Below are 16,716 nucleotides of genomic sequence, written 5' to 3' on the forward strand. Positions count from 1 at the left end.
AACTGTACAGCAGATTATGAATAGTTTTTCTTACTGTAAAAGTAGCAATGGAGTCTAAAAGTGCTTATTCACTGTGAATTAGCAGGGCCACCACTGATAAAAGAAAGGCCATTCACAAGAAAACTGACAATATGTAACACCAAAGAAATTCATACGCCTTCTCAAAGGAAAGCTGAAAATTACAAGTTAAAATCCCTGCCTTGTCTTCTGAGCACTTTATTTCTGTAACATCATATATTGCATAARGCCAGATTGCACAGTTTATGTCAGCATTTGTGATGCATGTCTGTGAAWACATCAGAAAGCACCTGATTCAAGGCCTTCCCCTCTTAGTCTGGAGAGTTAACTATCCAGGCAAGTGGGAAGTCTCTATTTCCAGATATTGTTATTAGGTCAAGCATGAGAAAAATACCATYTAAATGTCATACATTCTTTTACAGMACTTCATATGCAGTCTGCCAYRAAAGTTGTCTTTCTGACCTCAAGRTAAGGCAAGTKACATCAATCTCAATGTTTGGCATATCAACCCAATCATTTTTCTTCTAGCAGGCATTTCGCTTTTAATTTGTACTTATACCACAGAGCAATACTGTTTTTCCATATGCCAAATCAGAAATAATCTATAGGTCACATACTCTTCTAAAAGCACACAAGCTGTGTTGGGATTATGGGGTCAATTTTCCAGTTGATTCAAAGTAATTCMAAGCACTCCTGAATATACTTCTGCAGAACCCAATGACACATCCAGCAGTTCCCCTCTGCATACATTCTCCTTGTAACAAATTATTKTAGTGCTCTTCACCTCATTTCTTTGAACTTTCAACTAAAATTGAATTGGTTAGCAAATAAAATGCCTTGACTCTGAAATCTCAGCTTCTTGTAAAAGTGGAAGTCTAAATTAAATGGAAGTCTAGAAGATTTCCCAGATCCATCTAAATCCTAGGTCCATGTTGCTCTAACAGTAACTGAAAACAAGCAATGTGTGAGACTGTCTTCCTGTTACTGTAACTGTAAATACAGCCATCCAAAAAGACTGGACAATTGTTTTGAAAAGATCTTGATTCCACTTAAACTGTCTAAAGATTTGCTGAATGACTCTTAACAGTTATTATTTGAGCAGATGGTACCTAGAAATTTAATTAAAGCTTTTCATTGCATTGTTTACTGTTTGTAAGAACAGCTCTTTTTCTTTTAGGCCATTGTTTGTAAGAATCAGTTGMATCTATAAAAGATCTCCAAAGCAAACAGCAGTGGGACACATAGAAAAATAATTCAACTACCTGTTTTGCAAAGACTTTGAAAGGTTATCATCTATCTCTTACTCCGAGAATCTGGCAACCCCCAGGAGACCCAGTGGTTTCGCTGTCTGTACTTTTAAAGATTTTGTCACAAAGCCAGATTCCCAGAGTTCACAGGATGAGTCAGGCTGGAATGGACCACAGTTGTTCATCTGGTCCAACCTCTCTGCTCAAGCAGGGTCATCCTAGAGCACATGGCAGAGGATTGCATCCACATGGATCTTGAATATTTCCACAGAGGGAGACCACAAATCCCTAGGCAACCTGTCCCAGTGCTTGGTCACCCACACAGTAAAGAAGCTCTTCCTCATATTCTGGTGGAACTTCCTCAGCATCAGTTTAAGCCTCTTGCTCTATTGCTTCACACCACCAAGAAGAGCCTGGCTCCATCCTCCTTCCTTYAGACACTTACGGACATTTATATGGTCCCCCCTCAACTGCCTCTTCCAAAGGATGAACAGGCMCAGCTCCCTGAGCCWTTCCTCCTAAAASAGACSCTCCAGTCCCTCGATCAACTTTGTATCTTTAAGGAGGTCACTCTTACTCTACTTTCCCTGATGTCAAAATCATTCTGGCGAGGGTCCCAGCCTTTAAAATAACCTCTGTTAGCCTTTAAAATAACCTGTAGCCTTTAAAATAACCTCTAAAAAGAYGCTCCTTCAGGGATTCACACACTTCTCAGGATCTACCCTTGAAACTGCCCGGGCTTTACACGCAGTTCAACCCTCGCACGACGGGGGACGCAGAACGAGGGGCTCGGCTGTCCCCAGCAAAGCTCCGCGTCCCAAATTTTCAAGGTTTCACGGAGAGCCGGGAGAGGCGGAAGAGCCGGGGCGGGCCGAGGGGAGGCGGCACCGGAGGCGGGAGCGCAGCCGAGCCCCGCCCGCGCCCCACCCTCCCGGCGCTGGCCTTCGCAGCCGGGGGAGGCCGTGAAGATGCTGGAGACGCTGCGGGAGCGGCTGCTGAGCGTCCAGCAGGACCTCACCGCCGGGTGGGTATTGCCTACGGCACCGCGGGGCTGGCGGGGACAGCGGGAGAGGGACCCGCGTCCCGCAGCCGGGCCGGGCGGGAGGGGAGAGCAGGTGACCGGGGGCCGGGGGAGGCGTGGACTGGCACAGGGAGGGAGGAAGAGGAGGAGATTGCGCAGACGGSACCCGCTGCCGGGGCTTGTTTGTCACCCGGGGTGTCCTCCTGGGTGCGGGGACAGGCTGGAAAGCGGCTGGCGGCTCCAGGGTCCCGTGTGCCGCCGTGTTGCCGCCTGGGCTGGGCGGCTGATGGCGGGCCGCGGGCTGGAGGCTCAGGGGAGGAGGAGCCGCGGGGCCCGGGAAGCAGCTGCGGTCGGGGGAAGGAGAGAGAGGGACAGACAGACAGACCGCTGTTGTGAGAGAAGATGTGAATGGGGTAAATTAACGCGCTTGAATTTTTTATGAAGTAGGCGACCTTCAAGGTTTTATGGATTAGCGTAATCCCTTAAGGAGCRTTGCTGGGCGCCACTTGGTGTATGGAGAAACTTGTTTTTTCTTGGAAGATGAGTTACTGTCGCTTGGGGAAAAGAAGCACGGGATAAGTGGATGGAACGTCCCCTCGCTTTCACTAAAAAGCAGAAAGATATTCTTCCTGCGTTGCCTCACGAGGTTTATTTGGATGGGCCCTGTGTCGTTGGTATTTTTAGTACAAGCAGGTGGCCCAAGTGAGTGTCACTGGAAGTGGCCGGAGGACAAGGTCATGCCTGTGCTGCAGAGCTGTTGGCTTATGATGAGCCACCGGGGWGTATCGTGTTGTAATCAATTGTTTTTAAAAGCTCTGTAGTCTTTGGCAATGTTAGGGCTGCCTTRTAATACTCCTGTGGTAAATATTTATATATAGTGAGGAATGTCTGTATACCCTGAAACTTAAAATATTTGTCATAGCTTACTTGTACCAGTGCATGATGGTTAAGAGAAATTGATAGAAGAGGCTGCCAATCAAACATATCAATTTCKTACATGTTACGTGTTTCATCATACTAAACAGCAACTGAATATTAAACTGTCCGAAAAATAGAGACAAAAGCATTGCTTTATTTCTGTCTATCTTTCTTTTTTGCTTCTCAGAGGAGCTGATACCTCAAWAAAGTGTAAGGCTCTTTTGAAAAGGGTGTTTTTCATGTGGTGAAAGAGGACAACAGAAAGGTCATAACATGCCAGATCTGATGGTCATTTAACTTTGCATTTCCATATACTACTGCAGTGGAGTCAGTATGTTTCCGTGTAGTTTTTAATTTGCGTTCTTCCTTGTGTTGCAGTACTTTGCTCTGAGAAAGTCCCTGATTTCACAGTTTCCCGTCTTTGTGTTTTGGCAGCTCCATTAATGTGCCCTTGTTCCAGTGTCCTGTCTTTAAGTGGTATTTTCATCTGTGGTGTAATCTTTTTTTCTTTGCCATTGGGAACCTGTATCTCAGAACCACGGTACCAGAGGCTGTTGAAATAATCTTTCTTTTTTTTTTTTTTCCTTTAGTGTCCCCATGTAGCCAGAACACAAGTTGACCTGGTTTGCCCCCTCTTCCCTCCTAGACAATGCAACCTCATTTCCTGGTAGTCTGGATTRCTCTGTTCTGCCCCCCATAAAAGTGATAATACAAGTAATTTCGTGATGTTGAGACTTTAGCTTAAAATTGTCAAATTCTCAAAACCGAAAGAAAGTATTTCTGGTGTCAAGATGTGGCAAACTTGTTAACTACACATAACTGCTTGCAAAGTGGAACAGTTGAATTACTTGAAATTGTGAGGGGGAAGGTCTTCTATAGCTTCTGAGAAAATAATATCACTTCCCAAGGAATAAGGGAACATGTATGTATCGCTGAAAAATATTAAATCTGGGTTGTGTGGTTTAAAGAGAGCAGTTTGGAGTTATTGGCCATTTCTGTGGCCTCTTTCCCTGCTCATCTGCTGTCTACTTCTGTGTGTCCTGTGAGCAAGGTATCTGAATTTTGACCATTAACCTCTTAGCTTTTGTAGGAGGAGGAAAAACAACCAAAATGGATGCAGAGGAGTGCTGCTGTTTTCAGGCTGGGATGCAAACTGGGGAACATGTCAGAGGAGAAGGGCAAATTGCCCGGCTTCCTTCAGCAGTGGGGTTCTTCCTCAGTGTTCTGTGGTTGCTGCTACTTGGCTTGGCTGTTATAAACAGCTCTCGAAGAAGGAGTGGAGACCTGCCTTAGCATGTCTTTTCTGAAATTGCTAATCACCTCTTTTGCTGTAGAGCTTCGAAGTTTCTTTTAGTTCCTTGAAAATATGTAGTCAAATCTGGGTGGGGTGATTTCACTCCCCCTTGAAGCAGCCTGAATATCTGTATGGTAGGCTGTTCCTCAGTCCCTGGGTCACTCAGGATTACTGATCTCTCTGGAGGATATCTTTGGCTCTCATAGCTCATTTCCCTCTTGCCCATGCCTGGGTCATTTATTTCTTCCTAACTTTTGCTGTCCTGGACAGCGGTAACTCCAAAGGGCGTAATGATGGAGGACAGCCATTGTCTTGGTGGTCAGGGAATAGCCAGAGGTTTTGTTTCTCACTGTACTGTGTAACTTGACTAGCATATACAGGTTGTCTGAAAAAGAGTGGGAAGAATTGATGGGGAGGGKTGTTTGGTGCGTTTGGAGGGGTTTTTTTGCTTTTGAGGAGCAAGATACCAGTCAGTTTGAAATGCGTGGAACAAGCCTTAGATATGCTCAGTAGCAGTGCACTGTGGTGGTGCTGCTGGAGTTTCTGAAAGTTGGCAGAGGAAAAATTGTGCTTGTGCTTGTGTTGGCAGACTTACAGCAAGTGGGTACACGTGCATGTGTGACTGTCATGCTTTTCCTTGCTGTGGGAGCCTTCCTGTGAATAGTATTCCTTAGGGCTGGATTGGTTAYTTCTGTGGAGGTTTTTAATTCCTGTCTGCTAAGGAAACTGTATCAAGAGAGCAATTACTTGTATACACAACTCCCATAAGTTTTCCTACTGAAATGGCTAATGCACTTGTACAAAAAATCTCAAGATTTAGAAGCAGCATCTGTGGAAATAAATTCATATGAAGGTCTCCACAAAACTAAGTGAAATTTGATTTATTTGTAAAACAAGCTGAAATAAATTTTAACTGTAATAGACTGGAACTAACACATTATGGGTTCAAACAACTTGTTCTCTGTTTTTGATGTTATAAATGTGTAATGGATTTGTGTTTCGATTTGTAGGTTGAAGACTTTGGGCGACAAATCAAGAGATGCAAAGAAAAGCAGGCAGAGGTACTTCTTAAAGTCTTAATWTATAGCATTAATATAGGATGCTCTTGTTAAGGAGAGATTTGAAGTGTGGCTCATGTGTATGAGCCAGTTGTAAGAACATTTGCATATAACTTCACAAAATGCTATTTTGACAACAGAAAAGCTTAACCAAAGCAAATGCTTTGCTTAATAGAGCCTTCATTGAGAAGCCTGAATAATTTCTAATGGCTGTCAATCAGTTTATAAGTTACTATTTAAATTAAATGAATATGCAGTRTTATTGTAGTACCTCATAGAAGATTCAGGTTGCAGCATACTGAAATGTAATTGTTTACAATCTCTGTGACTTTCCTGTCCTAAAATTGTAACTCAGGGTTTTTATAGTGTGAAAACAGAAATAGGAGCCTTTCTATTGTGGAAAATATGTGTGTAATTAAATACGTCAATTATCTGTTTCAGGAAATTTTGAGAATTGTGCTAGTTTGGGTGTTTTTCTTTTGGTTCTTTGGATTTTTTTAGTCCCCTTCATTTTAGTTCTCTGCTCATTCTTTCAACCTGTGTAAGTTACAAGGAAAGACTACTTGGTATCTGTAAATGATAATCTGTGAGAGTTACTGCTTCAAATCAGCTTTACAGATGTGTAAAGCATCTTCTTACTGTAACATGCTATGTAGACACAAATTAGTTTTAACAGGCCTAGTGCTAAAAATAAAGCATCTGAAATAAACTGTCTTAAGTTCTGAATTCCCATGTTTTGGATGAACAGTTTTTTTTTTTTCTTTGCTGGAAGACCAGTTGTGTGGACAAGGCATGGAGACTAAACTAAGAATGAGTGAAGGTTTGACTAAAACTATTTTAGGCACCTGCCTTCTCTGTGTATTTCCAGTCCATAATATTTTGCTTCTTCTGGAGTACTGTAAATATCCACCACTTTTTGAGAAAAGCGCTGGGTGAACTGATTGAATCAGAAGAAGCAAATTGACTGCTGGGGTGGCTTCTGCTTAGCTGATAAAGTTCAGGGACAAACATAGCCTGGCTTGATTGTAAGGATGGCTGAGAACATCAGAGTGGGATCTGAGGAGAGGCAAGGAAGGGTGGTGTTGCAGTGGGAGTTTGTTGCTGACCCTCTGATCAAGGAGAGAATGATGTTTTCTGTTAAACAGCCTCAAGAACCCTCTGTATYATTAAATCCCCATTCTTGTGGAGTCCTTTAGCTTCCAGCTGCTCAAAGGACTACACATCAGTATGCAATCAAGAAGTGTCCTGGAGGGTGTCATACCTTTTTGGGCATGCTGGAATAGCGTTAGGAAAGCCRGAGCTCACCTGGAATTTACATTTACAGGAGATGTCAAGTTCAAGAAGAGCTTCTAGCTCTGCACTGGTAATAAAAGGCTGAAAGAAAACGTGGGGTTGGTGGTGAATGGGGTGAATTACAGCAAATACAGATGTTGTTGAGTTATTTAATGCCTCTGTGGCTTCAGTCCCTGGGCTTAGTGAAAGAGTTCGAGGAGATTGACCAAAAGTGAATGAAAATAGTCTGAAGATATTCAATCCACAGAAGTCCATGACAATATGTGCAAAGAGATGCCTCGTGAAATTCAGGAGGTACAAATTCCAYGTTTCCCTGGAAAGAAAGTATCACATGCAACAATACAGATGGGGCCTGATAGAATAGCTGCTAAAAAGACCCCAGGGTTTTTGGCAGAYAGCAGGACAGTGATGTGCCTTGCAGCATGGACTGAGCCATATAAACAAGACCCCAGACAACAGGATTGAGGAAGTTGATTTTCCCCTGCATTCTGCACACCTTAGAATACTGTCCTGTCTGGTCTAGTCCCTTGTGTGAGAAAGGCATTAATATTCTGGAGCAATTTCGTGGTGGGCCACCAAAATGGTTGGGGCAGGAGATCTGTGCATGAGGAAGGGCTGAGGTAGGCAGTTCAGTCTGGAGAACAGGTGACTTTTGGAGACCTACCAGCAGCCTGTCATTACCTGGGAAGTGGTTATTGAGGAAACTGGTGTGTGGTGGGRGCACATAAGGTGATAGGGGTAGTTTGAAACAAGAGATAATCAGACATGAAAAGCTGAGAAAAGCTCCCAGAGGAAGCTGCTTTGAACTCATAGGTGGTCCTCATTTTAACAGGGGATTGCAATAGAGACTTGCTGAGGTCTCTKTCCAGCCCACTCATTCTTTCACTTTTCCCTTGCCTTCTGAAAAAAAAGATTTAATTTATGGTAGGCTTTTTTTCCCGTTCACATTGTTCGGGTGATAGTGCAAAACATTCTATTTGGGTGATCTTCCAAGAGACAAATTTTGGATGACATCACGGTCTTCACATCCTTTGAAATGCCGCATTGTTAGTTTTCTATAACTTATTATAAGATGTCTTTGTATTTCAAGCTGTTAATAATCAAAGTGTATGCATCTGMTAGGAGATCATCAGAGCATTAAACTGGCAAAGGTTCTTTAGCTTAGTATTTATTTCTGGTGTAGAATATATTAAGTGCAGTATCTGTATTGAGGGACATGAACTTGTGTAGTAGTCTTTTTTTCAGAATATTTCTGTGTCCTGTTTTAAGTTAAAACCATGTTCATCCGGTGACTTTGTTAACTCTGCTATGAAATAATTTCATAGAACTGATTTTTAATAGACACAGTCGAAAAGAGGTAAGAATGGACTGTCATAAAACAACAAGGGAAAAAAGCTTTGGAATATTCTTTTAAGATACACTGTGTAGTGCATTTTATACCAGAATTGGCAAAATATTTGTGAAAGCAAACAGTGATAAACGTTTCTGTGCTCAGCATGTCTGTTGAGTGTGTGCAGACGTATTTTATAACAGCTTTCTGTGCTTAACAATTTTTTTCTATTTGCAATTTGTTTTTTAGAACTGTTCACTGTTTGCCAGAGTTTTCTGCTGGACTGGAATTACTAAGCAGGTATGAGCTTCCTTTTCTTTATTAGTGTCTATTGCCTATAATTTCAGAAATAACTTCATTAGATTAAGAAAAGACGAAAACTTAAGTGTTGYTAATAGGTTTGTGGTAGTTCTACATTTAATAGTGTGGGAATGGTTACCAAATGAGAAATGTGTTTAAAGCTTGCCCAATCCTTAAATGCTGCTGTTTTAATGAAACAGAATTGCTGGAGGAAAAGCCACATTCGATAGATGACTTTAGTTTGTGTTCTAATGCACGGAGATGAAGGAGCCCACCACTGAGCCCCAGTCTGTGGTTTTATAATTTAGAAGTATTTGGTATAATTACCTTATGTCTTCTTTTTTGTAGGAAGRGTTATATGTGTGATTACAATCTTGTTAATTTTTTGAATTTTCTKAATGAAATTGGGTTACAAATAATGTTTAAGGCAGTGTGTTTTATAAGTATAGCTGGGTCCATTTAGCTTTTAATGTAAGCTGGCAGGTTAAAAAACATAAATCACTTTTTCTTTAAATGAAATTATTTCTCACTGCATATTTGTCTTGGCAGAGCATTAAGTAGTGGAAAGGATGACACAGCTKTTTAAGCTGTAATTTGTGGTAGTATCTGTAAATATAAGCACAGTGACATCCATCACATCCATGAATTCCTTTGTAAGGAGAGCACAGTAAGAACAGTAATTTCTCTTCTCTTCAGATATGAAGATGCTTGGGCTGCCCTTCATAAAGGAGCCAAAGACTGTGCAAAAGCTGGAGAGGTAAGAAAAGCAGCAATACCATGTGTAAAATATTTTAAAATGTGCAAATAATTTAAACTAAAAATGTTAGTACCAGGCTGCAGGCTTTACCTTGGCCCCTAGGTAAGCACACACCCAGCCTTGTTCACTCACACAGCAATGTGAGTGTATGGTGTAATGCAAAGGTGAAATAATGTGATGCAAAGATGATGTTGCATGTTACTATTGTAGCTCTTTGAAAGCAGTGAGAGGTGGCTGGGAAATTATAGAATGTATTTGGGCTTGAGGCATGTTAGTGGTGTGTGTCAGTGCAGGGCTGTTGGCACTGGCACTGTGCGCTGCCCACTCCTAGTGCACCAGAGACAGCACAATTAGATTGTCAGATGGAAAAGATTAGGGAAGTGTTTGTGCTTTCTCCTAATTCCATTCACTATTCCGGCCCTGGAAGCAAAGTAACAAGTTGTGTGGTTTCTTTGTGAAAGGGAAAGGAAACTTCCAGTAAGAGTTACCGATGTATTACTCAGCACTAGATTTTCAATTTTGAGCCATGTTTAAGGGGCAGACAGTGTAAGCCGGATGGCCATGATGCAGGACTGAGCTTTGTGGTTCTCTGTCCTGGCTGAAATCTTCACTTTGGCTGGGTGAATCCTTCCTGGCTCTTCTGTTTACTTGGGAGACGTCTCTCTATCTTTTTTCAMTGGATAAGTAACTTACTGTGTATTTACAGTAAGAAAGAAAGTCTCTTATGTTCTTTCTTTTGCCTAATGGTATTGTCCTGGTTTTCCTGCGTTCTAGTGGAAGCTTTCAGGCATTGGAGATGGAGTTGTCCTTGTCAGTTTGGCATGTTTCACTGCTCATAATGATCTTTTTTACTTTTAGAAAATCTCTTAAATGATGTGATCACAATTTCATAATACTTGCTATAGTTTACTTTAAAAATTGTGGTTTTGAAAACAATGTGACRGTTCGTATATATTAAACTAATTTTTTATACTAATTATAACCTGATCTCACATATTATGGCTGCTTGGGAAAATGAGAACCAAAAACTTCCAAAAAGACTGAAACTTTCCATTCAATTCAGACATTTACTTTAGGCACAACCTAGTGTATGTATTGCTAKTGGAATTTTGTTTATTATTTTTTTTTATTAAAATGTGGAAAATAAAAACTGTGTAAGCTCAGAAGATTGACTGTACTGTAGAAGAGCTAGAGGTCCACTTGTCCAGTATCCTGTGCCTGCTTACTTGTGCTGTCTTATTTATAAACGTTGAATAGAGAAAGAAAAATTCCAAGCTTTAATTACAGCTCCAGCCTTTAACGTATTAAGTGGTAGATGTTGACTACCAGTTCTGTATACAAAATTGTCCTTTTAGATGATTGCAATTTCAGCTATGTTCAGTTATCTCAGGGCTGAAATATTTGTGGTATTTGTCCCCATCTCATGATGGCTTGTTTYGGGTTTTTTGTTTGCTTTACTGTTTAACTGATATAAATGCCATATCCTAGTCTCRAAAATAGGCCTGGCTTTGTTTAAACAAGACTGTTTGGTTTTCTGAAGCATTCTATTTCTCACTGGGCTTTCAAATAGGTTTTCAAAACTTGTCTGGTGAAGCAGGATGTGTTTTAACAGGAATAGGGAGCTGGGGAAATTTGCAAAAGATAGAAGTTGTTCTTTTAAAAGAACTTATCTAAAGTGGGTAGAATTGTAAATTTAACACCTTTGCCCATTACTCAGGCTTCTTCAGTTTCTGCAAATAAAAACTATAAGAATTGAGGAATTCATAATACGGATACAACCACAGGCTGCAGTTTGTGTGCAAGAGGAAAAATGGGTAGTGGAGTTAAGAGCAGGGAAACAGTAATTTAATCATCTCAATTATATCTAAGGGGAGCATTTGTTACCTAAGATTTCTTGATCCTCCTGTTTTTCATAGTATCTGGCCTTATAAGCAAGACTTTTAAGCTGTGTATCCTTTTCTCATTATCTTAATACATAATAAAAGTTAGGAAGAATCAAACAATAAAAAATTGAACTAATGTAGAAGTGTGTAAATAAACACTTGGCACTACTGCAGTTTATCACAAGRACAGAAGAGCAGTTCTGTTACAAAGGCAACTTTTTTAAAAATGTCATTCCTTTAACTTTCTAGATTATTTTGCAGGGTTTTCAGTTTTGTTACTAAGATTAAATTGGTATGACTGGCAACATTAAACTRTTGATCTAAATATGCCTAAAATTATAGCACTGCAGTGTTGTTACTGTGTACCAGTGCAACACTGCTGCCAAAATTTTGGTGCATCTTGTTTTTAGTTAATAACATCCATAAAATACTTCTTGCTTTGGTTARTATATTGAGATACAACTTTTTATCTTACTTGGTTCAATGCATTTTGCATTACTGCAAGGGAATTTTTTGAGCACGTCTATTTACTTGAGGAGTACGCAAGTGGCAGTGCTGCAGGGTTGCTGTGTTGACCTTTTGTTTCCAAATGTATTAATTATAAAAATTAGTTAGTCAAGGTGCTCATAAATAGGTACATAAATTTGCAATTAAAGACCTGTTTGTTTCAGCTGGTTGATAGTGAAGTTGTGATGCTTTCTGCACATTGGGAGAAGAAAAGGAATAGTCTGGTGGAACTACAGGATCAGCTTCAGCAAATACCAGGGTTTTTAGCAGATCTGGAATGCCTCACAGCAAGTATAGGTAAGTTTTTATAGACATAACAAGCATTCAAGTCAGTAACAGAGGATTAGACTGCAGTTCAGCTGTTGTGAATGTTGGGATTTTAAAATTCTAATTTTGCTTTCCAAAGACAGTTTTTCTGTTGTAAAACAGTAGTTCTTACACAAACTGKTTTTCTTTTTTTTTTWAAAAGATCAGCAGGCAGCAGTGATTGCTCTTAAAATTTTGTGTGTGTCGTTACTTAATAAAACCCAAAATTGTGACAAATGCATATGTTTTGTAAACAGCTGAAAAACACTAATCTTAAAGTCAAAATTGTTATAGTTTTTAAGCAGTGTGAACACTTACGTATAGAGTTGCTTCACTTTGATTGAGTCTATATAATTTTATATAATAATGTTATAACTCATCATTTGGGGTGTATGGGAGTGAAATTTACCTGGCTAGGGACACTTTCAAGGCATAAACCTTTGGTTTTGAGTAATTGTTGGTTACAAAAGCACTTTCCATATTTTGAATTAATGTACAGAGTTAAGATACTCTGAAGTGATATCCAGCTTTTCTATAGGTTAATATTAATGCTGCCTACTAAGGTTACTAAATACCTCATGTTTGGTGGGTGGGTTGCAATTTTTATAACTTTACCAAATGTTAACATGTTCATTTAGTTTAAAAGATGAATGCTTTGGTGGACTAGTTCTGGAAGCCCTCATACAAAACCRTTGACCCACTGCTGAAAATTAGGAAAAATGTTGGGGACTCCTAGTCTCTGAAAATTCTGAGTATTGSTGAGTCTTGAAAGGGGGGGTGCAGTATTTGACAGGCAGCAATCCTGTCTGTCCACAGTCTCTTGATACTTCCATGAAAGTCTATACAAGGTGCATCAAATTAAAGCTTTGAAAAACTGCCGTCTGCACATGGATTTTATGTAGCTAAGTTCCTCGGGGATGGTGCCTGCACTCCTCTTTCTTACAGCCACTGGGAAGCATGCAGAAATTCCTCATGTAATTGCACCTCTGTTTTTTGTGGGGTCAGCTGGATTTATGTGCTGACATGTGATGTGAAGAAAAGGAGGGTTCTTTTCTGTCTTCAAAGGCTGATTTCTCATTCTGCTATGGTCAGTGGACATGCACAAATCAGCTTTTGTTCCTAGGTAGGCTGGCAATTACTTTGCTATTTACTTCTGAACCAAGGAGTGTATTCCAGTTTTTATTACAATTTTCTTATACCATCTTGTTTAATAAGGTTTTATCATCTATGCCAACCATTTAATATTGGCTTTGTGGAAAAAAAAGAAGAATTCCAAGGAAATAAAAGTTCAAATTATGATTTATTAAAATAGTGGATTTAATATTATCATGCACAGTGATGTGCAGTCCACTGGTAGACCAAAGGTAAACAATGTAATAAAAAGCTAATAGAATTGCCTTTATAGTTCGTAACTGGAAAGTATATTAATCCTGATGAGTGGGGGTTACCTTCTGATTCCTAATATAGCTTTATGAACCAGAATTAATCCCACTCTGAGTGTAGAATTTCTTGGGGAGGGATGTCGCTAGGATATTTTTGGTACTGCAAAARTAGGATTTAAGGAAGCATTCAGCAGCTTCCTCAGGGAAGCTCATGAATTTTGAGGTATACTGCTAAGGTTGTAAGATTTGAACCAAGTCTTCTAGCTTTAAATTTTGTGTCAGACTTAAATTATTTTATCTAGAGTTTCTTATTAGTTGTCCCAAACAACTGTGAAATTTTTTTAATCGTGTGGGTTTGGCGTATTTTTGGTGGTTTTTTTTTTTTTTTTTGGGGGGGGAGGGGTTTGGGGTTTTTTTGGGGGGGGAGGTTTGTTTTATTTTTATTTGGGGTTTTTTGTTTGTTTTGGGGTTTTTGTTGTTCTTTTTTGGTTTTGGGGTTTTTTTCTGATAAGTTTTATGGAGTCTATTTGAAGAGACAGGTATAATTTACACCATTTTTAACATATGTCCTTCTAGAGGTGATGTAACAGAAATTTACTGTGACATTCTGCTCACTGTTTTTAGCTTTTATAGCTCTCAACTAACTGCTTCTTATAAACTGCATTTGGTTTTACAAGGGACAAATGTAAATTTTCAATATAAGTGAAACATTCTATTCTAAAAAAAAAAGTGAAAATAGAACCACAAAGTGCTGGGTTATTCATCCAAGATGTAATTTGGTTAACCTTCATAATTTCAACCAAGTAATAGTTCTGTCCTACAACATGATATACTTCTAATAAATCTATTAATGCTTTCATTTTGAAAGTAGATAGGGGACCCTGGCTGCTTTTGGTAAAAGAAATTTCAGATAATGGAATTGAACCTTTTTTGTGACCTACTTAAGATTGGTATGAGTCATGTACAGATTCTTCAGCTTTTGCTATGTATTACAAGACACATTTTCACTAGCAATTTACCAAGTTCTTTAGCTTAGATATTCACTTTATCAGTCATCCCTCACTTGAAGTAAAAGGTCTGTGTCTTCATTTGATAAATTTATTTTATTATGTAACATGTTGTAGCTCCTGCTGAGAACTTTGAAGAAAAAATTACTCTCATGTGAAAGTGAAAAGGACAGTTACTGCCTTTTCAAAATGCAGAATTGGAATCATCACTTAAGCCAGTTTTTATCTGAGATGTTGTAGAAAATACCTGCTCACTGATATCTGACATGCTTACCTTAATATGAAATACGTTTCATGTTTTAAGAAGTGGCATTTTGCTCAAACATCTGTTTTGGTTTTAGCAGATCTATACACAGAAACATTGATCCAAATCAAATTTTCTCCCTTCTTTTTTTATTAAAGATCAAATATTAAGCATGAACTTGATACTGRTTTCAGAAAGAATGGTCTTGTACATAGGTGACAGAACCAACATAGGTTGAAAATATTTTACTGGTGGGACTGGGAAGAAAACAAGGCCRGGAATGTAGTCACAAAGATAAAAGCCTTTGCCCTCTCTGTCTTGAGTCTTTGGGCTTTTTTTTTAAGTAGGGGCTAGATGGGTGTGAAGATCCATTGTGGAAACAGAACTTCTTGCAGTGCTTAGGAGACCTATCCTTGTTTATATCTTTAGCAGAAGGTCAGTAGTAGTTTTTTTCGTGATTGTGTATGAAGTATTAAAGTTGTGTATGAAGTATTAATTTGTTCAGAATTTGCATTTATCTTTTCCCTGAGAAAATCAGGGAAAATAAAGGAAAGCTTTATGTAAAACCAAGGAATTTCAATAATACAGTGTAAAGATAGCTATGAGGAACGGGATGGATTTCCCTTCAGCAAAGAGGGTCGTTGTATTTGGTAGAGGCATACAGGTTTGGTGTTGTAAACTTGGAATTGTCTGAGGATTGGAATACACAAGAAGTATTCCTAGTATACTTGCTATGTCAGTGGAGGAGCTGCTTTAAGTTCATGTAGGTGTTATAGTACTAGCTGGATTTAAGATCTTTTATGTAAAAACAGGTAAAAATTGGGCACTAGTAGAACTGTAATTATATAAAGCTTCTTCTTTTTTTTTTTTTCAGCTGAATTGCACTCTTCCTAGTCTTATGTCTTTCACTGCTTGTTTTAAGGTTTTAGTAATCTCTGCTCCTGTGTGGCCTAGAGGTAGAGGGAATATCTTTGATGTTATTGCTTCCATCCATTCTGGTTTTTGCTTTTTCACCATTTAGTCAGAAAATATGTGAGCTTCGCAGAAATGTCTTGAATACTCCTTCATGGTTTGTCTTGTTTGAGTTGCTGGGACAGTGCAGGAAAGCCACATTTAAAGTTAGTGTAGGAAAAATGAAAGACTATTTTCTGACTACAGCTGTGATTTAGCTATTCTAATAAATTTTGTACTTACACAGAGCAACAGATAACATAAGTTTCAGTTAGAAAAATTATTTGCTAAATTTGTATTAGGTAAATTTTACCTGAAAACACTCGCTTTCTAAAAAAATTGTGGTAGTTGAGTTCTAGATAAATACTTTAATACCTGATAGCTGGTAAAATAAGAAAACCAGTATATGCTGATGGAAGATAATTCAAATTAATTTAATCTGATCAAACTTTAACCATACTTTAAAATAATTAAATCTAAGAATTAAAGCTTCAAATAGTGCTGTTATGCTTGTGGTAGTGTAAGAAACACAGGCCAAATTGCTGTAATTGGAGTGATGTGGCTTAAAGAACAAGGTTGGGGTTTTTTTTACAGCTAATAAAAAAATATTATTTCTAGCAAGTATGGCATATTGCTCTACATGAAAATTSTTAATCTAAAGATAAATATGTTTTTAAAATGTAAAAAATAATTAGAAAGGACAGGTTTTTTTACCGCCTAAGTTTCAAGTTGATTAAATCTATAGTTTTGTTTGGCACTGCCTTTGTATGCACAATGCATATATTCTCTTTTGGGTAAGAGAGATGTTAATCCTCAGATGTAGCTGGGGCTACTGCAATGGAACTTGTCTTAAACTTTTTTTGTGAAAAGCAACTTTTCTGTCACTTCAGAAAGGAGAAAAACTTCTGAAATTGGTGTTGCAGCAAAGCAGGATTGTGGCCTTCTGGAGAGGTCTTTAGWCCATTCCTGTTCTTCAGGAGCACAGTGTTTTCTGCAATTCCCACTAGAGGTTGCTCAAATGCTAGTGCTAGGAATCAGTTGCTCTCTASAATTCACTTTTCTTCATCCTYTTTATTTTCCTGTCCTTTGTTGTTGGCTTTTAATATTATTTCAATAGCAAATACAGCAAAGCAGGTGGTGGGGGGTTTTTAAGTGGAAAAAGCAGTGGTTGATAGGTACCTTACTAAATTATCTTCAGCC

At 38.9% G+C, this 16,716-nt stretch overlaps 1 protein-coding gene across 3 annotated transcripts in view; it reads left to right on the forward strand.

The window, feature by feature from the left end:
- The first annotated feature begins 2,179 nt into the window (after window positions 1–2,179).
- The window catches only part of DTNBP1 (dystrobrevin binding protein 1), a 66,220-nt gene continuing 51,683 nt past the window's right edge, over window positions 2,180–16,716 (forward strand). The window contains exons 1-5 of one of the 3 annotated variants that reach the window (XM_057365341.1): window positions 2,180–2,289; window positions 5,509–5,559; window positions 8,429–8,479; window positions 9,176–9,236; window positions 11,791–11,923. In XM_057365341.1, coding sequence (XP_057221324.1) covers window positions 2,234–2,289; window positions 5,509–5,559; window positions 8,429–8,479; window positions 9,176–9,236; window positions 11,791–11,923 — 352 coding nt within the window. In that variant the 5' untranslated portion in view covers window positions 2,180–2,233. Of the gene's footprint in view, window positions 2,290–2,480; window positions 2,700–2,783; window positions 2,933–5,508; window positions 5,560–8,428; window positions 8,480–9,175; window positions 9,237–11,790; window positions 11,924–16,716 lie in introns of those variants that run through there. The other 2 variants (XM_057365342.1, XM_057365343.1) reach the window with 2 other exon arrangements.

Source organism: Malurus melanocephalus, unplaced genomic scaffold (assembly GCF_030028575.1).
Source record: "Malurus melanocephalus ecotype Western Australia unplaced genomic scaffold, MMel_1.1 scaffold_51, whole genome shotgun sequence".
NCBI lineage: Eukaryota > Metazoa > Chordata > Aves > Passeriformes > Maluridae > Malurus > Malurus melanocephalus.